The sequence below is a fragment of the Anser cygnoides genome, chromosome 2 (assembly GCF_040182565.1).
Source record: "Anser cygnoides isolate HZ-2024a breed goose chromosome 2, Taihu_goose_T2T_genome, whole genome shotgun sequence".
Lineage (NCBI taxonomy): Eukaryota > Metazoa > Chordata > Aves > Anseriformes > Anatidae > Anser > Anser cygnoides.
In genome coordinates, this window is record NC_089874.1 from 43,841,118 (window position 1) to 43,865,650 (window position 24,533).

Here is a 24,533-nt window from a genome sequence, read left to right on the forward strand (position 1 = left end):
TATTAATGCAGCAGTTGACTAGAAGAATATCTACAAGCGGTGTAGAAAATAGCAAAGAAGACAATGATTAGTCTGAATTGCTAACAACAGAAAAGCACTAGAAACAATCCATTGCAAAATAACTTCTTTCCTCAAGGCTAGGCACATTTAGACTACAAACCCAATTACAGAAAAATACTGCACAATACTTACAGAGAAATTTTTCAGGCATGGGGAATTCTTTGCTGATATTATACTACATGATCTTCAATTTTTTTTCCTACTGAGTTAGCTAGTGCACTGAAAACAGTATCTTTAACACCACTGAACTTTCCAACTTACAAAACCTCCTCAGATTTATTGGCCAAAGTAAAATCAGAAGAGTTAAACTTTGATGAAAGAGTAATAGTTTACAGACAATGTGCAAATAATACCCTCTTCCCCTACATTCAATTCCAATCGGCAATTGTGTGCAGTGTTCTGGTGAGGGAGGCAAAGAAGAAAAATGCGACTGAAGGGTGATCAAAATCCTAGCAGCAAAAAACTCCCACCAATTTCAACAGGCTTTGAACAACAACATAAAAATAATCTTCCTTCTTCTCTCTCCCTCTGTTCTTTGCTAAGTTTCCACACATCTTTCTTATTCTGATGCTGTAACATGCGGCTGGTGTTACAGCTAAAAGCAGAATGCCTCTTTCCTGTATTCTGCCCTCCCCCCTCACTTCCACACAGTGACAAAACTCACTTTAATTACAACTAAGCAGTGCCAGATCCCCTACATTTAAAATGGATCTCTCTCACTGCATTCCCCAAAGGCTAGCTTTACTCTCCAGCTGTGTCCTTTAGCAGCTCTGCTGTTCTAACATGATATATTAATAAGATCCAGTATCTACGAGTTCTGGGGACTTAGCATTTACATGCTAAGCATCGCTATTCAGCTGTTTGACATTGCCATGTAGGATGCCCCTGAAGAAAATTATGGGTTTTGCTGTTGTTTTTTTGTTTGTTTGTTTGTTTCGCTGATCACCCCACAGCAGCACATTCCTTCTTAGCAGAAGGAATAAAATAAACATTTTACAAAAACACTTGGCTTCAGCATTTGCCAAGAACAACCAAGTTCTGATTAAGGTGCTTGCAAACACTAGAGATGACAAAATAACTCTTCGAGAATGGTGTTTCAGAGGTCCACAGGTTTTAAATGCTTAACAGCACTTGTGTGTAGCTAAGAATACACACACATAAAATGTTGAGTATGGTACTTGTGATTTATTGAAAGAGAGGGCCAGCACGTGCCTCAGTTATTCTAACGAGGGATGGGGATTTTGCAGAGGTGGTACCAGGCTCCCCGAAGGAAAAGCCCTGGTTCTCCCCAAGAGGTGAAGACAAGGTTGATACGAAAGCTGCTGGCAGCAGCAGAATATGCCAGGGGCTGGATAAGGAGAGAAAAGAGGTGTTGAGTCCTGCCTTTTCCTTTGTGCTTCCTGGCAGGTCTGCATGCGCAAAATTCAGCAACCTTCATCACAGTGCAGGTCTCCAGAAAGAGAAACTAAGCAGGAAAATTAAGATAGGAGAAGAGGTGAAGGAAAAGTAGCATGTTTAAATTCTTGGAAAGGAAGGAAATCACAGTAGAACACTATCAGGAATAAGTCAAGTTTCTACTGTTATTTTTGAAATCACTGCTAGATTAAGGCCTTGCCTAAACACAACAGTTGCACCAGTTTAATTCAAATCAATTAAAAAACTCATTAAAGTTACACAGGTGCAGAGCCCTTTGCAGACAATCTTGCATCGGTTTACAACTGACATAAGTGATTTGAATGTATCCACAGAAAGGTTGCACCTGCTTAATTAAACCAAGTTTAAAATTATTTTAAGTTCATGCCATTTTATCTCATATGGAGACTAATATATAGCTATTTTTAAATGCGTTAATGTTCAGATTCTCAAGGATAATTATGTGCAATAGCATTGTGTTTTCTTTCAATTAAACCCTGCCATACATTTTTAAACAATGAGCATCCAGGGATTTAACTGAGCACATCACTGCAATCGAGCGTCCTCTAGCACATTAAGTTATGCTCAATTGTACCACATACATTGTAACATCCTTCACTTGAGGAAGTGTTGTTCCATTACCTTACAAAGCCATCTTCAGAAACCTTAACACCAAACTTACTAACTGGTTCATCTGCAGGACCAAAGAGATGGAAGGACCATTTAAGTGACTTGCTTATTCACCTTAAACTTGAGCTGCTAACTGTGGCTTTCTACACCAAGATACCTACTCCTGTGAATAAACACTGCCGAATTCTGGCCGATAGTTTGGTGAGAAGCATGAAACATCTCCCCCAACCATGAGTTTGTACTTCTGATTAATAATTTATTACATGGATGCGTCTAGATTCTTCTGCATGAGTTCTGTTTGACATTCCTTCAACTGCAGGCTGAATGTCAGCAATACATGGTAGCTGTGTTGAGGAAGGAGGAGCTCTCATCTGACATTTTCCTGTACACAGATCTACAACTTTCAAGATGCTTCACTTTGTAAACCTGTTATATGATCCCTGCATTTGGCATTATCCCCATAACAATTCCATTATTAAGGAAGCTTGAAGATTAAATAAGAATTTTTTTCCCCCCTTAGGGCATTTGGATATTATTTTACATGCTCAGAATAGGAAACTCATTTTCTGTATGCAAAATGGTTCATAATTGTTATACAAAGTCAACTGCTCAATCACTAAAGTGAAGACTTTTGAAGTTACTTTGTGTTGAAATGAAACACCACCAAACGCAGCGAAACAAGTCAAACCAAATTACCTTAAAGCAAAAGGAAGAGCACAAGAGGATAAGGGGAAAAATAAGAGATAAAAACCCTCTTTCCCCACCAAGCTGTAATAAGTATGGGTTGAATGCTGTTGCTCAGCAGACATGCTTTGCATCTCCTCAATGGAAACACACTTTGCATTTATGACATGGCAGTATATCGTCAAAATCACTGAATCTTTCCATCCAACTACAGGACTCTGTGAATTTTTATCTGTGTGCATCTGTTTAATCAATTTTATTGTAAGACTACTAAACCTTATTTTATATAAAAGTTCAAAGAGCATATTTACAGAAAAACTCCTAAGAGCTTTTACTAGAACGGTGCTTTTATAACCACTAAATTTTGTTACCCAAGCTCTCACGTATTCAACAGTACAGACTTTGAACAGTTTGAAAATGAATAGGCAACAATATTGTTTGTTACCAAGGACAAAGAAGCACTTTGCCATTAGTCAGCATTGAAATAAATCAAGCTCTGTCTGGGCTTGTCTATGCTCAAAAAATTGTCAGTATTGTCAGAATGATATAACATCCCTGTCGGAAGTAAAAGTTATGGCACTGAAATTTAAAGTACACGCCATGAAACCTGGTCCATACCATGATCGGCAATGATTTTTAAATAAAACACATTTCTAATTAAGGAATGATAACATTGATAATAAATTTTACATAAAAAGAAGATTTATATCATTTTTTTTCAGTGCATCATCAGTCCATTTTGGCTCCTTAATATCTAAGGAGACGGTCTTGGGTGTGGGGGAAGAAAAGACAAATGTATTCTTCGTACACCGCCGCTTAAAGCAGCTCCTCTACTGCCTGATTGAGCTTGAATTGCCGTTACCACAAGACAGGATCCAACTGCGCGAATGGAAACACCGCGCTCATTTCCAAGCAGCAGGCCAGCGCTGAGCCTGTCGTTAAATCATTTTAGAAAACACCTGATAGTTACACATTTCTGGACACTTTTGCTCTTTGTTCGTGAGCCAATTAAAAAAATGAAATCCTTCAGGTGAAACGCCAGTTGGGCAGCTCATTAGAAAGCCCTCAGAGACGACACTGGAAAGGGGACAGATGCCTGATTCAATTTCTCTTGGACGTATTATTGATGTGTTTTAACAAGAATGGGAAAGAATAGTGTATTAAATACATAATACTAATAAATAAAACCTACATATATGTTTTTAAGAGACAAGATTCAGCAAAACTGAGCCTTTTAAGTGCGTGGCACTTTCCCTGAGCCGTGCTCGGGCTGAGCACACAAAATGGCGCGCGGCACACGAGGCGCCTCAGGGCACGACCGCCTCAGGGCTCCCCCCGCCGGCGGGGCCGTTGGGGCCGTTACGGCCGTTGGGGCCGCCCCTCGCGCGGCCGCGCCCCCGCCCCCGCCCCGCGGACTACCACTCCCGGCAGCCACCGCGGCGCCAGCACCTGCGGCCGCTAGGGGGAGGCGCAGCTCCTGAGCAGCGCCATGTGACCCTCCCGCCTCCCCCCCTCCCATTGGACCAAAGAGCCGTCAGTCATCCCCGACCCTCTCCCACCCCCGCCAATAGCCCGGCGGCGAACCCCTCCTCCCCCCCTCCCCGCCCCGATTGGCCGCCCGGCCTCGCCCCGCCCCTTTTAAATACCTGTCGCTCTGCCACAGGCCGTCACGCTGCGAGGGCGGCGGCGGCGATTGGTCCCCTGGAGCCCCGCCCCTTCCCCGTAGCCCCGCCCCCTCGCATCACCCCGCCCCGCGCGGAGGGCGGCAATGTCAAACGGCGGCGGCGGCGGCGGCGGCGGGAGGGGGCGGTGCGGGGCCGGGGGCTCCGCCCTTTCCCCCGCTCCCCGCCTCCATTTTCCCCGTCCCCTGCCCGTGCCCGCGAGCGGTCCTCCCCCTCCCCCTGCCCGTGCCCGCCCCTTCCCCTCCCTCCCTCCTCCCCCCCGCACACGCGCCGGGCGGGGAGGCTGCGAGGGAGCGGCGGGCGCAACATGGCGGAGCACTCGGCCGCCGACAGCGGCAGGCACAAGCCCGCCGCCAACTCCGTGCCGCCGCCGCTCAACAGCCGCGGCGCCGCGGCCGGCGGCGCCCCCCCCCCGGCGGCCGGTGGCGGAGGAGGAGGAGGGGGCGGCGGCGGGCTGTCGGGGGGCCTGTCGCAGCCGGCGGGCTGGCAGTCGCTGCTCTCCTTCACCGTCCTCTTCCTGGCCTGGCTGGCCGGCTTCAGCTCCCGGCTCTTCGCCGTCATCCGCTTCGAGAGCATCATCCACGAGTTCGACCCCTGGTGAGCGCCGGGCGGGACGGGGCGGGCGGGCGGGCGCCCCCTGCCCCCTCGGTCCCCCCCCGGTCCCCCCTATGCTCCTCGTCCCCTTCTCGTCCCTCCCCGGAGCCGCCCCCCGCCCGGGGATGGGGGCTGTGAGGGACCCGCCGCGGCCCGGGGGCGCCGCGAGGGGCCGGGGCCGTGAGGGGAGGCTCTGAGGGAGCCCCCCGGGGGTCGCGGGGGGGCGTTGGGTCGCCGCCAGCTGCCTTCCCCACGCCGCTCCTTTTTATTATTATTATTATTGTTATAATTTCTCGGTTTTACCCCAAAGCTCGCTCCCTCGCCGCCCCCCCACGGAGGAGCGCGGCTGCTCGTCCCCCGGCGGAGGGGGGGGCCGGAGCCTAAAAGCGAGCCCCGTGCCTCCAGCCTGGAGCCCCCGCGCTGATCGCACCGGGAAGGAGGGAGGTGCTTTGTCCGCAAGCGCCTCGCGAGTAATCCTGCGTGGAATTTATCGAAATCCACAACTCTGGCCGAAATTCCACGCTTTGCGCAAAGCACGCGCTCCGCTGCGATAGTTTCACAAGCACCACTTCCTCCTCTCGCCGCTTTCCTTCCCCTCTCCCGTGTAATCCATTCACGATCCGTGGCACGAAATAGGGGATGGAGAACAAGGAATCGCTTTGTTTTTAAACGTTGCGTGAAGCAATACACGCTTGGTGATGTGAAAGCAAAATATCTGCAAACCGTCACGTAATTGCCCATAATTTACGTGTTTTTCTGCAAACGTGAATGAAAGGAATGCAAACTTCGATTAATAAAGTTAACAACGGGGAGCACAGCTAAACGCGTCTGCAGCGAGGCTGTGAGCCTGGGGTTGCATCCTATGGAGTAGTTTTTAAGGCTCTTCTGATCTAAATTGAAGCAAAAAATCTTCCCCTTCTGCTGTGGAGGAAACTTTTTTTTAAACGTGCAGATTACGTCTTTGTACAACTTTATCAGAGTTTTATAATCAAAGCTCATCGACAGACGAATGGAACTCTTACAGTGTTCGGTAGCTCTTGATATTAAGCATTGAAGGACACTGAAAACGTGCTGTGAGGGTTAAGTTCATAGTCCTGATCGCGGTTGTAAAGATAGCCTTCTGGTTTTAATAACGTCGAAGTTGATGCAGAGTCATCTTCCTCAGAGCGCACGCAGAAGGCGTTGCTGCCTGTGCTGCTGCGCGGAGCTCTGCTAATTAGAGAATAGATGAAGTTGACAAAAGTCATTGTTTTTAATGCAGGTCTGTGGGAAGCAGTTGAAATGTCAAGAACCATGCCAGTGTCATGTTGCTGCATGCCAGAAATGGTGGAGGCAAATGCACTTAAGTTAATTAGTAGGAAAGAGAACCTAAAATGGTAGAAACTAAGGAAAAAAAAAAAGTGTTCTCTATTGCAGCAGCAGTATTGGTGGAAAGAGCGAAAAACGGTGTTGTTCCTAAATATTATTGAGTGGCTAGAAATGAACGTTTTTTCACAGTTATAAGGGTCTTGCAAATCTGAATCTGATGTGGGAAAGGAGCTTATGGAAAGAGATTAGAAGCAGTGCCCTATTTTATTTTTTAACTACTTCTTTAGCAGCTTGTGCAGGTAAACTGCTTTCTTTTTTCTTTAGGACAGTGGCCACAGTCTTTGCTGGTGAAACAATTCCACGTTTTTCTCTGTTACTTTAGCTTTTTCTGTGAAGCTTGTATAGGGCATAGGCCATCTATTATCTAGTATTTGTTTTGTGATGAGAGAAAGCAGAGGTATATTTGATAAAATGAGGAGCGTTAAACAAAACTGTTAATCTTTTGAATGGAAAAATACTGTGGCCTCTAAGGTGTCGAATGTTTTATCATTTACTGAGGAATTTCTGATGTTTTCTGATTTCTTCGTTTTCTGATGTGGGCATAAGAAACATAGGACATCCGGGGTGGAAAGAGAGGGAGATTTGCTTTGGGTTATCAGCAGGTTAATTAAATCAATTACTGTGTTTTTTCTAGCATCCTGACTGAGTTGCATTTCTGATGGTAGGGTTAGGTTTTTATTGGAGAGGAATGGGGGGGTTTTGTTTTGTAAAATTAGTTACTGAGAATTTCTCCAGTTGGCATTTCTTCCAGAAATGACCTAAATGCAGTCCAAACAGTCCGGTGCAGTAGAGAGAGGGCAGCTTTTGCTTTTGATCTCCATTACAATACAGTGCCTGTGTGAGGAAAAAAACAAGCTGGTATTTTGTTGTCACCATACTGCCTTATAAACTTGTCAGCATACTGCCTTATAAACTTGTGACCCGTGTGTCGTTACTAGGATTACTGCTTTCTTTCACGCTGAATACCTTTTTCATATAGTACGGCCGCTTTAGTTCCCACGTTTTGTTTACTTCCCACAGTTGGGGTAGTCCAGAGACTTTGAAAAACGTGCGGAAGTTTTGGTCCTCCTAGGTCAGGGGAGCTGATGTGTGGAGTCAGGCAGCACTGACTTTGAGCTGCGCTTGGCCGTTGACAAAGCATTTAGTATTTAACTTCGGGGTTTCGTTATCAGGCCAAGAACTTGAAACTTGGAAAGTTGTTCCATGGTACGCCGGGGTGGCCAGGCTTCATCCCTGAAGTTTGGTTCACCTGGTGGCTGATGCAGCAGCTGGGTGAACCAAGAGCTGGATTTCTGTGCTACGTACCTGCAAGTGCAGAGTGAAAGAAGTTCAAGTGGAAGTACAGCAGTGCGCTTAACTCAGTTGTCCCGCTGCGCTTTTCCTTCTTTTGGATGCTCCTGAAATGGCAGCATGGCTGCCCAACAAACGCACCCAAAATTACGGAGTAGCTGAGAAGGGACTACTGTGCTTCTTGCGTGCTGGTTTGTGTCTAAAGCACAGCTCCAGCGTGCTGCTATGCTGTCTGTGTGGCCGCTCGTATCATGCCTACACATAACAATCTGTGCAACATGTGTCGGTGTACAGGTGAGGTAGGTAGATCCGCCAAGGCAGTCACCTCCCGTCACACGCTGCCATCGCCGCTGACTAAGGCGGCACCAACCTTTGGTGCAGCACCAGTCTTCAGTGAGCGCTACCAGAATAGTGGCGTTCATTCTGTTTGCGTGCACAGTGCTTACCGTTGTCACGTGTTAAGAAGTGCATCTGAATCGTTTATCATATCCCATGACATCAAGTCAAACTTTTGTCTTTCCCTGAGAATTTTAACAGCTTACTAAACAGCACATCTTGAAAACTGCAGGTACCTTAGGAGTGAAAGAGCTGGCTTCTGCTGGAATGCAGAAACTCTTGTGCCTGCACGTGAGACCCCATCCGTACCTGTTTGCCCGTGCGGTACGCAGCACCAGCCTGATGGTGGCAGCTAGGTTTGCTTGCCCGCTGCTCACAGCAGTGTCGTGGCCCACGGTCCTGCCGTTTCTGGTGCCAGACAGCATCACAGCGATCTCGTGCGTGTCTTTGCCTCTTCCAGCCTGGCACCATCGATCCATTCAGGCTGCCTGCTTTTTAGCTGTCATCAGGATGGCCGTTGTTCGTCATACCTCACTGAGGTAACGTTGTTGTGCTAGTGGGAAGTGTGGTGTGGAGATAAGATAGCAGTCTACTTTCTTGTCACTGATACCGTCATCTGCCGTTAGTGGACTCTGGTGGCTGGCGATGAACGGGCAGACATAAAGGTAAGGCCAGTGTGATCGCTCGCATTTCAGAAATGGGCAGGTTGAGGGAGATGAGGATTTTACCTTGAGCACAGCCAGAAAGGTTTTGCTTGGCTCAAGTCCTGTTTGCTAGATGGATTCTTGGGCTGTTAGGAACTTTTTTTTTTTATTAATGGAAACTTAAATTAACACCTTTAAAGAAGATATGAAAGCTTCATTAAAATCCAGAGTGTGACTCAAGCAAACGTGAGAAGTGTTTGGAATTGATCGAACACTGGAGGTTGTGCAAATGTATTGATTTCATTGGGAGAGAGTAAGGCTGTAGGTTTGTGTTGTAGTTAGTGGATCTGATGGTTGTCTTTTGGAGTAGGAGTTTTCCTGTCACCCACTGTGCAGTCCTGCTTTTTCCTTTGTGCTTGCTCTAAAGCACTCGGTGAGTTGATTCAATGAGGTACATTGTCAAAATACTGTAACATTTCAGTTCTCTGAACCTGCCCACGATCAATTTTGATATTGCACTTCAGTTTCTTATTTCTGAAGAAGAATATGAATGTTAAAGTAAATAGCAACTGATTTTATAGGACAAAATCAGAATGAGTGATAGGCCAGAGATGTTTTTACATGTATGCACAGCACATTAAGAGTGGAGCAACTGGAGTGATGAAGGGTAACTAGCAGCAAATGAAAGTACCTTAAGCTAATGTGTTCGTAAAGGGAAAGAAATCAAGTCAGGAGGATGATACGGTGTTTGTAAGTGGTTGATAATCTCAATTAACAGCGCTCAATCTGTAGGCTATAGGTGCACGTGGCCCACCCAGATAGTTCATCTGGCCACCGCTTACCTGCTAGTGACTCTTCTTGCTGGGCAGAGAGCAGATTGCACGGTAAATGTCTTGTTCCTGAGTGGTGGCAGTCACTGCCACCTCCAGCTGCTGTCTGCCTGGAGGCTCTCGGCCCCTCGCATACTCTTGTTGAAGGTGAGCGCGTGAATGCGGATCTGTTTAGGAAACATTTCCCTCCCACTTCCCAACCACCTCCTTTTGTTGATGATCTTTGACAACTCCCAGACCTTGGGAAAACATTCATTTCCAATCCGGTTTGAATGTAATCACTTTGGATTGATTTTGAGATGCTGGCAAATGTCAAGAGATTCACGCTGAAAACATACTATAGCTTCTTCGTTCACAAGCTTTTTGATTCTGTGAAATGAGAAATACTCTATTTATTTCCACTTCATAGGAATATATTGGAAAATTCCCTCGGCATGGGCACGTCTTTGACTTTTGGTGCTTTCTAGATTGTAAGATTCCAAGTCCTGTATGTCGAGGGACGTGAGCATCCTTTCCATGCTTTGGTACTTGGAGAGTGCGGTTTTGAAGCTGAGTGAGCTTTTCTGGAAAGTTGATATGGTGTGAAGTCGAGAAGAAGTGAAATTGATTGCACTAGACTCTTTTGCTGCTTGGAAATTGCAGAAAGTGGTAAATATTAGAAATTTAATGGACGGAGGGCAGTCTGGCAAAAGAACATTGGGCAAAGTTGCAGGTGTAGCAGAGACACCGTGAGAATGGAGACCTCGAATTTGATCAGGGTAGACCAAAGCAGTCAAAAAGCAGTTCCCCTTGTAGCCTCAACAAGTCTCTATCAATCATGTGAGAATCAAAACTGTTCCATCTCTACTGTTGTTTTCTACCCCCTTTACTGTTAATAGGTGCTGTTTCTTTCCTCACTAGCCCAACCTTCAGTTGGGGTGAAAGCCTCCTGTGGGTGCAGTGATGGGAAAGAGGGGCAGTGGTCATAAAACCTGTGTGGGATGTGGGTGTGCACGGGGACTGTCCTTACAGCCACCTCCTGGAAAACACAGCAGGGGAAATGGTGCTTGCAAAATGCTGACCCTTTTATTGATTTGTGGAGAGAGGAACAAAACTGGAAAAGGAAAATGTATCGGAATGGTTTCTGTAGGCTGGGGTGAACTGAACTGACAGGTTTAGCTTCTAATGCCGTGATTTTTTTAAACAGTCTTCGACAAATACTGTAGCTAGTCAGGTGTTACTGAGGGAATGCTACAACGAAAATCCTTGAATGGGCTTTTCTTGGCAGATACCCCATTATGCGAGCAGCTTAATATGTGCTGTTTTTTAAACAGAAATGGGATTCCATTACATAGGGTCAGGGTGGTTTATAAAGGTTACCTTTTGTTTCCTATCATAATTCTCCCTAATAGTCTCTGATTATGGCAACCTGTAATCCCAATTCTCATGTTTTAAATCTGTCTCGTGTTGGATTTGGGGTGGGAAGGGGGGGGGGGGGGGTTTTAGACAGTAAAGCTTGCAGGAAAATTGAAAATCCAATAGGTACTAATAGCTTAAAAATGGGCTGGAGGTAGTCTGGATTTAGGGGGATGTCTTTGCTGTTCCATAGGGCTCTCTCCTGATTAAGTCTGATTCTTTCCCATTTACTGTCTGTCTGTGCTTGTGCTGCGGAAAGTTTCCTCCTTAGTTTTTGAAAATTCTGTTCATGCAAGCCCTTTGAGGTACATTTGTAGTGACATTTGGAGCCAGTCCCGAGGGCTTCTTTCTACTTAGCGGAGTTGATAAAGCTGCTGCTTGTGGAGCCTGTGGAGCACTCTGGAGCAGGGCATGTGCAGATTTTTTATTACTGTAAACTCCTTTAGCAAAACTTGTTCCAGCCATTGGACTTATCGCTTGCTCAGGGAACAAAGTGAACTTAGGACAAGTAAGCAGCGGGACTGTTGCTGTAGTCTTCCCGTGCTTTATGTCTGCAGTAAATTTTGTAGTACGTCCAACAGATAGACTTTGTTTCTGGCCCTATAGCTGAGCAGAGCTTCTGATCTTCACCTGAGCTGTTGGTGGCAATCCAGCTGGGGTATTCTTAATGTCAGCAGCTGGTAGGTCTGGGCTTGAGAGGTACTATGAAATGGACCCTAGGGTTATACCACACCTTACAGAAGCTGAAGCAGCCCGAGGAATGAATTTAAGGTCATGGACACAGAAGCCGATCTATTTTGTTTGTATTTCTTAACTTGCTGCTGCTTTCCCTGAGTGAAAGCTCCTTTGGCATATGGAGAATTAAGCGCGTCCTACACTTCCAAGTTCTTGCTATTAAGTGAGGCAATATCGCTGTGCTTTAGAAAGAGAAATGGGCTATTTTAAACAAGGAATAACTGGGTGCTTGTGCATGAGAGCTTCTAAGAACAGGAAATGGCATTTAAAATATCTGTACGCTATGGGAGACTCGAGTCCAGTGTCATGTGTTAAAGAGCCCATCTGATATAAATTACTGGGATATGTGGACTGTAATGAGAATTATTTCTGGGTGTTACAACACTCATCGTACTGTTTTCTACAGCAGTTTATTTGCATGGCTTAAATTAGTTTGTTAGTTAAAGGGCACGTCAGAGTTGTGTTGAGCCGATAATCCGTGAAGATAGAATTGCAATACACCTTTGCAAAAGTTTCCTCGCTTAAAACAAACAAAAACCTTGAGAAACAACATTGCAGTTGAGGATGCAAGTTTGTTTGTAGATTTTTTTTTGTGGTGTTCTTAATGGAATTGCTGTTTTATATAGTATTATTTACACATTTTTTGAAAGGATGGCACACTGTATGCCTCTCTTATTCATGGGCATCGCCTATCCTGTTTGAATGGGAAATGGATTTCGGAGAAAGGAAAAACATGTCCTTACGTCATTTTTAACTGTTCTAGCGCACACATCTGGGCAGCCTACATTTTGTGAGTTCTTTGCTTTATTTTTTTCAGTCTGCTTATTTCTGTTTGTCTGTACATTGTAGCCTACTTCTGGTTTAGCTTTGAAGAGTGTGTTGGGTTTTTTGTGTTGGTTGGTTGGTTGTTTTTTAGTCCCGTCTTCCCAGTAGAGAGGGGTGTTTGAAGGAAATCTAGGGTGTGCAAAGCACCTGTTTGATGATACAGGTGATCAGGAAGACCACATTTTTGGCAAGAATACTTGCCTGCGAAAAAGCAGAATGCATTTTCTTGACGCAGCAGCAAAACAGAACAAAACAAGCCTACTTGTCCTAAATACCTTTCTTTATGTCTTCTGCTCCAGCTCTTATTTTAGTCTGTATCTTGAACGTGCTTCCTTCCTACTCTAAATTTATCCCAAGCAACATTAGGAAGTTCAGTTGAATAACTTAGAATTTGTAAATATTGTTTCAGATGTGTATCTTGGAAAAGACAGTTTCTTCTTCACGGTTGAAATACTTAGAGTTTATCATTTGGCTATTAAAGGCCTTTAAAATGCCTGTAATTCTTTCTTTGGCACTAGATAAAATGCCTTAAAGTTGCAATTTAGAAAGTCAGCAAAACACAATTGGAGCTTTGGCATTATATTGATGTTAATAGTGGAAGCAAATGGGCATCTCTTTGGCTTGTTTTACCGAAGAACAAGAATCATTAAAGCCAATGCAGCGTTCGAGTTTCCCAAGAAGTTGTGTAATGCTACTGAGCTGTGACTGGTTTATCTGATCCTGGTGACTACAATGATTTCTCCGACGTCAAACGTCTGAAGTAATATTTGAAAAGCTGTTTTATATCTCTCTCAATTTATTTTACTCTGTAACAATGTTAATATTTCATTTGCCATTTAGAAAATGGATTTTGACACTGAAGAGACTAAATTAAGACTGTTGCAAATATTTAATTTGTGATATCTCAGGTCAGTGTCATTTTACTGTTGGTAATGACAAATGTAAATTTTTCTCTGCTGTGTTCAGGAGCCATGGAACTGGCATTGCTTTAATTTTGTAATGGACTACTTCTTTACCAATGCTCTCCCATCCTCCCAAAGTAAAGCCTGATTTTTGCTTGGAAAAGCTTTGGTGATGTGTTTTGTTTCAAGTTACCTCATGCTTGTAACCCTTGCATCACTGAATTGTGTTTTCTAGCTTTTGCCTTGCTCTAGTAAGTCAATTTCAGGGTTCATTTTCCTTATGTTTCTGTCATGCTGTAGTAACTTCAGCACAGTCTCACCTATGCGCATCATGTTTTTACGTTGTGGTAGTGTGCTCCTTACAGTGCACTCTGCTGTCTTCTTTCAGGGTTATCTGCAGGAACAGAAAGACACAGAACAGCCTTAAATGTTAGTTGAGTGAAGCTTTTACCCAGGGTGTCAAGCAGTGTTGTCCTCTATCTCGGTATCTGTGCTGGAGTACCTGTGGATATATCATTTGTGTCCTGGGAAGCCTGTGCACGGTGATTCCAAAGATTCCTGCAAGAACTTCCAGGGAGCTTCCAGGAAGGCAGTGCAAGAACTTCCAGGAAGAACTTCCAGGAAGGCAGTGCAGCATCTTCTGGGTAAAGCCTGACTCTGGATACCTACAGTATGGCAAGGTGCTGCTAGGCGTGTCTTTACTGGAATAAATTGGCCCTATTTGCATCTAATCAAGTGGGGTTCCCAAGGTTTCCATCATCTGTTGGACATTTCCTGGAAAAGTTCTCTAACGTGTTATTGAATTGAAGCGCTCCCTGAAGTCCGACAAGTGCAGGTGTCAGGGTATGTGGCTGGATGCAAAAAAGGGGAGCTCCCTTTTTCCAGTGGCAGTAAGCTGCTTGCTGGCTTATTTTGTACCTTGATTTGGTCTCAAGTATCCATGAGTATCCCCCAACATGCTGTTCTAGTTGTTCAGGGGGTGAACATTTCAATGGTTTCAGCTAAAGCTCTTTGACTGTGCTGTAGCTGTTTAAATGTTCTTTCAGAAATATGATTATCACTACTTAAATGGTTATATGACATGTTGGACATCTGGGTCTAAATCCATTTTCTGAATCAGAAAAGGCTAACTCTAGTCTTCTAATTTAAAGGTGCATTTGTGGAGAGAGAGTTGAGAGGGCATCATGCCTGGTGGGGACTGAAGCGTGGAAGGTCCTGAACAAGCCAGCTTAATTCATCTCTGGAGAGTGAAGAGAGAAGATTTAGGAATATGTGACCTCAGAACTATCCCTTGAGAACTTCTGCTAGCTCCTTTCCAACAACTCTCACGTATTCCCTGCCATACACCTCTTTTCTTCCCTGCCTGAACTTCAACTGATCCTCTTGCTTTAACATCCCCCTTACTCAGTTCCTCTTCATGTGCAGCCAGGTGTTTGTTTTACCTTACCCCATTTTATGTGGCACGGGGGGAGAAGGGAGAAGCATTGCACCTGAAGTTGGGACTTGCCATTTAATAAAATTGCATTCGAAATTAAACTCATACCTTTTACTGTTCATTAATGTAAGCCAGAAGGGATCTAACTACCAAATAGCATACTGATGTAGCCAGCTGGTCAAGGAGGTGATGTGTTTTGGAAAGGATGTGCTCATGGACACAGAATGGTGGGTGTAGTCTGTGACTATTTCTGTAACAGCATTTGTGACGGAGAGGCATCACAGCTTCAAAGAATATCTGTGTAATAGTGAGCTTATCTCATTTAAAACTATTGCTCCACCTCCAATTTTGGTTTTAAAAAGCAGCATTTAGGTTACTTTTAAATATGAATTGGATTTTACTAGATATCTAAAATGACAGAGGAGCACAGTGAAATAAGTTGATAGCTATAATATAATAAGGCTAAGCAATACTAGAAATCCATCATGTAATGAGAAAGCAAACATGTAACTTTAATTTCACATTGTACGTGGCAGGAATGTAATATTACTTCTAAATACTCCGAACTGCTGAGCACTGTAGTCGCTGCAGTGCACTTATCTGTAGTGTTTCTGTGAGGATACCTAATAAAAAGCAAATCACGTTTTGTTATACTTTTGTGATTCTTGTGCATAGTTTTAGAGAAACAGTGGTAACCATTAGGTGCAATTCCTAACAAGTTGAATTAAATCCAGTGAAACCTTGCATTTTTGCTTTGATTTAGCCTTGTATGAAAGATAAAAAAAAAAAATAAACGTAAGGGAGAACATCTTTAAATTCTGCTTGCCGTACTTATTTCTGACAATAAATCAGACACTGAAAGTGGATCAAGAATGCAAAATACAGTTTGAAAGGTAAATTCCTGTCTGTGTGTTGCAGGGAAGGATGAAGACCATTTTCCATTGTTTTCCTGGCGTTTGCTTATCGTATTGGTGACCTGCTATCCCCACACTGATTTCCTTCAGTGTGAGAATAGGTAGTCAGTCACTTCACAAACAGCTGGAACTGCTTCTGCCCCCAGCTAGAGGCTGCTGTTCCTTACGTTGGCCTGTATTAATAGACTGAGTGCTCCTAATCTGCTTCAGAGAAAAATCAGGTGAAAATTTAAATAATCTTCAGAGTGGTATGATTTTTAGCTGTGATTCAAGCTAGTTACCTGATTTGGGCACTAAAGCAGATTAGGAGCACTTCTGCACTCCTTGTAACTAGCAAAGCTCAGTTGAAGGATGACTGCCACAGTTGAACGTGTGTTTGTGTGTGTGTGTATAATCCAGTATAAGGCATCCTAGAGTTGTGTGTCATCATCTTTTTTTTCCTTCCTTGCTCATTTGCAGTTTGGGTTATTCATGCCTTTTCCTTTTCAGCTTTGTTCTTTTAGGGCACAATTAAATTTATCTCTAGATTTCTCCAGTTCCTGGGTTTGTCCTGCAGACAGCTCTATCTCTGTTACAGAAAATGCAGTATTTATATGTACTAGCGTCAGGTCGCTGAAGTGTTAAGCAGCATTTGAGCAGACATACATAGAGTTAAATAAAATTAGGTCTCTTACACAGACCTCAGTCACTGGACAGAAATTGTTCGAGTCAGGTGGACTGTCTGGTTCTGCTCTGACGTTTTGTATTATCCACTCTGAAACATTAATTTTTATTATTGCAGCATCCATTGTAGTAAAAAGTCAGTGAGTCGATATCGCAACAGATGGAGCTGAGCAGGTGCACTCTGAAAGGTCCAGCTTCTTGAACTAAGCAGAATCTACAACCAAAAAAGACTACTGAAAGAAGCAAAGTCAGGGAGTTCAGATAACTGAGAGCTGGCTGTAGAAGGAAGAATAGCAAGTGTATTAGAGATGTACTAAAGAGCAAATATTTAAGGAATAGAATATTGGATGAAACACTACCTTATGTTAGCTTGCAAAACTGAGCTAAACTGCTGACATGCAATCACAACACTTTAGATTATTTCGTTTTGTGAGCTGACAAAAAAAAGTGTACTGGCATAAGCCGTACCAAGTGGTTTGATATCTAAAGCCTGATTCCAGCTGGACCTGCTCTTTGTACTGCTGCAAGGCAGTTCAAGTAACCTTGGAGGCACAGCCTTTCTGAGAGTCCCATTTACTTCATGTATTCTGCAGTGTAGGAAGGGTCTGCCAGGTCACCTTGGGTCCAGACTGGCCGTCGCTACTTTTCACTTTCTATTTTCACTAACTTCACTTAATGGGAAGTGATTATGAAATCGGTCCACCGCATTTCGGTGCAGCTAGTACCTCCGTAGTTGCTGCTGCATTGTTGTGTCTAGATGACTTTACTACATCTTTAATAAAGATGAGGACTGTAATGGATGCTTCGAAACAGTTAAAATATACTTAAAGTACCCACAGTGAATAAGACATATCCTTTATTTTACTCTACATTTCAAAGTCTTGCAGAAATTAGTATTCTTTTCTGAGTAGGTATCAGATCTCGCTACAGGGATAGCAGTTTTAGCTCAGCTCTAAAAGAGTCCACTCTAGCTGTTTAGGTGTGAAAGCACCTGTTTGTTCTGGAGTTGAAAACCATGGAGTGTGGTCTGGGAGCCCTTCTCTGCTCCCAGTCACTTCCTTGGAAGCACTTCTGTTCATCCCAGTGATTTCTAGTGTCATATTCCTCAAGGAAAAAATACTTCTCAAAATGTTATTATTCAGCTAATTCCTTTTTGAATTCCTTTTTGCCACCCAGCTCCTCATGTACTAGCCTTTAATATGGAAGCTCGTGAAGTCAAGCAGCCTTCATCACGTTAACAGCAAATACAGCATGAGTCTGCTTCATCTAGAAGAAACATGTTCTTGAATTTGATGCAAGGCCTTCAGAATTGCTTGATGCAAGGGTAATGAAACACAGAGCAACCTGATACCACTCAGAAAAAAACAGACATAACACCGGTGCCTTTCCAGCTTGTGGTAACTAGTATTGTACTGAGCGGAGAAGTAATGCCTCCTAAGAAGCTGATGCTATCTAAAGATACGGAACCAGCATCTCCATCAGTATTGATGCCAGACATAGTGTAGTATCTGCAGTGAAGTACTTGTCTAGTAGAGAAGAAAATGAGCATTCAAATTTGTCCTGCAATAATTCTGAATGATTCTGCTTAAATCATCGTTGAAACCTTTTGGGAATTTTGACTGTTGAAATAAAAATGGAATCATCACTTTCTTGTTAGTTCTAAAATGTTGTGAAAGGCAGACTTCACTAGCAAAGTATGACTTTTACTATTGATAAAACTAACTCTTTGCTTCATAATTTGCCTTGAGACATGGAATAGTTCAAAAACAAGACAGAAAAAAGGTCATGAAAAAGCTTTTTAGGCATCAGAGGAAGTGTCTGAAACTGTAGGCAGATATACGCCCACTACAGCGATGATGGGAAGCATACCGTGGCTTCAGATGTACTAGATTGTGTGAAAAGTGTAAGGAGTGGTCATGGAATGCTTTAGAAAGCTTGCAGCTATTTAGCAAAAATATTGAAGATGCCCTGGGCTCTCTAAAGAAGTTAGAGTGTATGCTCGCTGTAGCATTTCATATCATTAAGCTACTGGCAGCATGCAATTCCTGATGTTAGCGTCTGCTAAGCGTGACATGTTATTGCAGGCAGTCAAAATACCATGCCAAGAAGTGGCAGCAGGAATGCTGTAATCTTTCTTAAACACATTAGGGACATTCTGATATTCCTAATGGCTATTTTTAATGGTTATTCTGTACACATTCTGGTATTCTTCAGGGTTTACGTTGAGTATGGTTGAATGTTGCACCTGAAAAATATTAGCTACCCTTTTGGTTGTGCCATCCAGCTTTGTTTCTTCCTAGGCTGTTCACTGTTCCTCCCCATCAGAAATTATTCTAATGGTGTTACAAACAGGGTTCAGTTGCTCAGCTCAATTCCAGGAACAGGAAAAAAAATACATCTTCCTCCAACTCAGAATTTCCATCTTTTCTGAAGTTAGGTGGTCACACCACTGCAGAACCTGTCTTCATCTTGCCATTTTATTACATCAGTATATCAAACGTGAGACTTGTGGGAGACAGTTTGCAGGATGTGTATTTCTATTTTCAGATGGCCCTGCTTGCAACAAAAGCTATAAGGATCAGTTGGGTCTCTAAATGTAGGACACTCTTGAGAGCTTTCACCAAATACTTCATATTAGTTGGGGCTTATCTCAGAATACAAAGAGAAATTACATATCCCTATCTTTACAGATAAAACGACTAAAACATCCCAAAAAGTCATCTTTAACCCCCCTAACACGGATAGAATTAGGACAACTTTAAACTCCAGTCAAAGCTGTTATTTTTACTTTCTGGCAGACTTGACTTAATAATTAGCATTTTCAATCAACTTCAGTAAGAACTGTGTGAGCATGTACCATGTCTCCAGTGACAGACTGGCTAGAGTTAATTTGTTCATGACTTCTGGGTGTTTGTTTTCCAGCGAGGTGCAGAAACTCCAGCTGAGTGTGCAAAGTGATAACAAAGCTCTGGTAGGAGTGCAAAAAGAAATACCAGAAAAAAAGATTTGTAATCACATAAATACTTGATTATATATAAATGTTCTAACTGGGGGCAATTCATGTAGTGTATCTTATGTTTGTATTAGATTTAAGACCTAATAAAACCATTCAGCTGACATCAGCTCTCAGTTGCAAAAAAAGGAACATGAGTTTCTTCTGAAATAAAACTGCCTGGTTGCTCTTCCATTTTGCAGAATTTTGTCAGCCTCGGCACAGGTGAACTGGAGACCAGCCACCATCTCAATGGCGGCATCTCAATTATCACAATGATTCTTGCACGTGTACGTCTCGGTTCCTCCCTTCTCAATGTGATGTCTGCAACACCTTGGTTTTGGCAGTAGGAAAGGCTCCTCATCTATCATTAGAGTGTTGGCCTATAGGTATTGCTCATGCAAAATTCTGACCTGGAAACTGGCTTAAAAGGGCGTATATGCTCTTTTAGGGTTATGAACTGAACACAAATAAGAGTTTTTTATGATGAGAAATAACACTGCTGTAGTGAATTGAATTCATTATGTGATCCATAGGATACTGTGCTTCCATTTTAAAAAAAATATGCAGAACTCGTGATAATTTCCAGTTTGTAGCTAAAGACTTCCCAGTAAGACTTCCATCATGATGTGCTCCTAGTATAATATGGAGGCAAGCAGGTGTTTTAAAACTCGATATAAAACACAGTGTGTATGTTTCTTCATTTCAGTGGAAGTTACTGAACTTTCTCATTAGATTTTCCATAAAAATATTGCACTGAATAAATTCTTCCTTTGGATGCAAAGAATATGTCAGATTTGGAGTCAATCTGCGACAATCTTTTCCAAGAATCTAGACTAGCTGTCTCTAATTAGATGCTGTATTGCAGAATTGATTCTACATTTGCATTAAAATCTGACTCCTAGGATTGTTCAGATAGCTTGTAATGTTCACAGTTGGTTTGTATCATGTCATCTTTCTGAATTTGCAGATGTGAAAATTTTGTGCATCTGCAGATGAGGACTTCAGTGCACAGAAGCCTTTATAAACGCAGGCTTAGAAAATATTCAACAAATTCTGCTGGTAAGGAGATTACATATTCTCAGATGGCTGTAAATGCCAGATAAAAAGTCTAGATGATGGGGCAGTAGTAGCATGAAACTGGCAGTATTTAGGCAATCAGCAGCGTTGCCACACGAAGCAATGCTGGTCTTGGCCTCTGGTGTAATGGAAGGGTCAACTTCATTTCACCACCATCAGTGTAATTTGCCTTAAATGTTGCTAAGATCTGGATGAAGTAACTGCATTGCTGCGCTACATGTGCTCTCTCTTCCTACGTGTTTGTACTTTCTGAATAAGCTGAACTTTATTTGAATATTCACCTTAAATAGTACTTTTGTCAAGGAAGTACTAAACTTAGGAATGTCAAAGCCAAAGATTTCTCCTTACAAATATAGCAGTAATTGTTGCTGCGAAGTGCTGCAGAGTTCCATAGCTCCTGGATATAGCAAGTAATCGCTGTGAATAGCACTAACTAATCATCTTACAGCATTACTTTGTATCATCAAAAAAGCAGTTCACAGGGTGGAATAAAAATTAAACCCGAGCATGAACAGATAGTTAAGATTTGGTATTAGCAGTACATAACATATAACTGAAAACCCCAGAGGCTTTATTTTGCGAGTTGCCTAGTTAAGTTTCCAAATTAATGTTGCTACTAAAAGAGAAACTGCCTTTGCTCAGTTATTTTGCTGTTGCTGCTTGTGCTCTGTTGTAAGCTGAAACTAAAATATGCTTTGAAAATGAGAACTGTATCTTTATTGACTCATCTTCAGTTGTCTGCTGAACCTGCTGTAATATAGATATCTCCAGTAGTGCTGCAAAATTAATAGTAGCATGCATAGAGCATCTTCTTTGTGATCACTTCTTTGTGATTGTTCACATCCCCCAAAAGGTTCAAACTAGAATACCAGGCTAATTTGGTGATTGGGACTTCTTATTCTGAAACCTACAAAGAGGATTGTTTGATTCCTTCAAAATTTAGCTTGGAGGAGGAGGCAATTCAAACTACAGACCTGACAGAAAGAGGCAAGGAGAACAGCAGAGCATCGTTTTCCTCCTGGAATGTCAGCTACAATAAGAAAAGTCAGCACATGCTGGTGTTCAGCCAGTCAGGTCCGCAAGAGCTCTTCTTCGCTGACTGTTAGCGAGCATGCATCTTTTTCACGTCGTGGGCTGAGAATGTGAATATTCATCTCAGGCTCTGGAGCTAAGTTCTTAATTAGGCACATGCTTCACATAATTTTGTTTTTCATTCTTCTCAGGTCTGTCTCACGTTGACTTGGCTTAAAGGGAGGAGGGAGAGCCCTGGGAGGTGGGTGAACAGTTCCCACACCTCAAGACAGATGGCTGAGGGTGGGAGGACAGGAATCCTCCTTTCCTTCAGCCCGGTCCTGTCTCATAGTACCACATCCTGTTCAGTCATCGTAACCAGCAGCTTCCTCTGGTTCTGGTTGTCACCTTGGCTAATCTCTAACCAGACAGGGAGCAGGTTGGATAAAATCCCTCAGTGTCTCCATCCCCATTTCTTGCTGCTGGGGGTGGAGGAGCTGGGGGAGACTGTGAGTGGCACCCAAAGCTGAGCAGTGCCACCCCAGCACAGCACAGGCTGTCCTCGTCTTCATTTTGATTCCTCCCTCAGCTGCAGCCCCTCGATCTCCAGGATGTGGGCACAACCAAAAGGCTCGCCTGCTGCTATTTCCCAGGGCTCTTCTGTGCCCCTGTGAAACCCAGCAGTAGTTACAGATACCGTAACAGCACTGCTGTGGGAACACGATATACAATTTATGAAGTACCAAGACAGTGAGAGCGTTGTATGATGAGTGTTTGCAGTATGTGCTGCTGTTGTCTCTCTCTATTCTAGCCAACAGGGAAAGGGTTTTACAGGGTTCAGACTTGTCCCTGTAGGAGCAGCCTGCTAGGAAGTGGGTAAGTACTATGGAGCATAGTACTCGCATCACGTGCAGTTGTCTGTACGCTGCCCGTTGCTGCTGGTTTGTCAGTACCTGAAGCTGGCCCTCGTGCAGCATTACTCAGTGGGTTTCTCCTTACCTATGCATATGTTTGCGTGCATATTTCTTTTTGGTAGCAGGTTACCTGCTGGGAGGGGAAGTGAACACTTTTTTGCTCTGAAGTCAAAGTGAGGTACTGTAGTTAAGCTTCTAAATACTTTTTTTATGTAGGTTTCTGTGGTCAGAAGGGCATTTCTTGGTCTACCTAGAGGTCTTCCCACAGTGAAAAATTAACCAACCCGTATAATTTCTAACCATTTCTGCTATAAAGACAGTCCCAGCTGTCTCTGTATGCTTTAAATTCATAGCAAAAGAATCAATCACTTCTCTAAAGAAGGGGTTTAATAGATTTGTATCTGACCAAAAAAGGGTTTGGAGGGAAGATTAAATTCTTCCATTTTAAGTGATAAAAGTAGAAATGCTGTTATGTTGCATTTCAATTTTGAGTAGTAATTCATTCTTATTAAAGACTTAATGGGATGCTGCCAAAGCACAAGACAGTTGTTCGCATCCCTCTGAAGTCAGTTACGAAGCTTTACTAGTTCAAAACATGAGGGGAATGTCAATATTATTCTTCTTGCCTATTTCATTTAACTGATCTTTCAATGTTATAAAAGGAAACGTTTAGCCTGTGTGAGTTTGAGTCATGACTTAAAAAATCGACAATAGTCCATGTTAGTAACCATTACCTTTCTTGTTCCCTTTTTAGTGTCCTAGGATAGCAGTGGTGACTGGGTTTTCGGTGTGTTTTAGGTCAGGTCCATCACTGGCTGGAGTGCATGCATCTTACGGTCTGTACAGCTCCTGCTTTGTCTCGCACGGTGCTGCAGGCACTTGGCACTAAACAAATTAACAACAAACCTTGCTACACTAAGATAAGGGCTAATTTTACAGGTACAGCATTTCATAAATCATATTACACTTGACAGTTCAGAACTGAAGAATTAATTAATATTTAGAAATCTAGTCAAATGGGAATAGTTGCAGGCTTAGAAGAAGCAAATGTCACATTGCTGTTTGATAAACAGATTTCTAGGTCAGAATGACTGTTGTTTATGTGAATATTCTTACACAGCTAATTACTGCTGAAGGTCCACAGTTTTATCGGTTAATATATCGTGTATAACTGCGTATTTACCATGCAGGAGACTTTTCCTGAAAATACCGCACTTTTTTATGTCACTTGACTGATGATGTGACAGTTCAATGAGTGAAACACCCAGGTTTGCTGACATCTGGACTTGAATTTCAATTCTTTTTGTTCTTTTGCTGTGTAGACGAAGTCTGCTCATAACCTCCTTGTGGTTGTAGTTCAGCTATTAGACTTGTTCTGCTGATTAAACAAGTAGGAGCTTGATGGGACTTGATGTCTTGAGTGACATTAGCTTTATTCTGGTGAAATGAATTAATTTAAAGTAAACCAGTGATATTTTGGGGAGCCTAGTTATACAAAAGAGTTGAATGTAATTTTTAATTTGATGTTAAAGTGATGCGTGTTACTGGTATAAATAGATACTTTCAGGAAATGGACAAAAGGACAAATACATGTAAGCTTCTCTAGCCTTGAATGCTGAGTGTAATTAGAAGTCTTCCATGGTGGCTTGCCCATCTATCCTGGTGTCTGATGCAGTATTCCATCTTGTCACCTGACTTGTACTTAACAAAAGAATTAATCTCTAATGCTTCTTTAACTACCAAATTTCATATTTTTAACTTAAATACCCATTGGAATGTCTATTAGGAGGGTTTCGTTGATGGAAGTTGCTTGCCTTAGAAGTGGCATTTGCCCAGGCTTTTTGAAGCCTAATGTTGGCTTGCTGATTGGGGTTTTGTCTGTTTGTTTTTGTTGGTTTTGTTTGTTTTCCTCAAAACTGTACAGCATTGCTATCAATAACCTTGTTGGTTTGGCTTTTGAATACTCATGTACAGGTTGCAGTTCTGGATAACATGCATTCACAGTAGTCTTGATTTCATTTGCAGAATGAATGTATTTTGTAGTAGTTAAAAAGTTCTGCTGTCTGAAGTTTGAGAAACTTGGAAGAATTAATTATTTGCCAGAAAATCGGAAGTTTATTGCATTGATAGCAATCT

General features: G+C 42.9%; 1 protein-coding gene across 1 annotated transcript in view; it reads left to right on the plus strand.

Annotated features, from left to right (window-relative positions):
- The first annotated feature begins 4,721 nt into the window (after positions 1-4,721).
- STT3B (STT3 oligosaccharyltransferase complex catalytic subunit B) overlaps positions 4,722-24,533 on the plus strand; it is a 48,838-nt gene continuing 29,026 nt past the window's right edge. Inside the window, exon 1 of the mRNA XM_066991946.1 lies at positions 4,722-5,066. Coding sequence (XP_066848047.1) covers positions 4,777-5,066 — 290 coding nt within the window. The 5' untranslated portion in view covers positions 4,722-4,776. The remainder of the gene's footprint in view (positions 5,067-24,533) is intronic.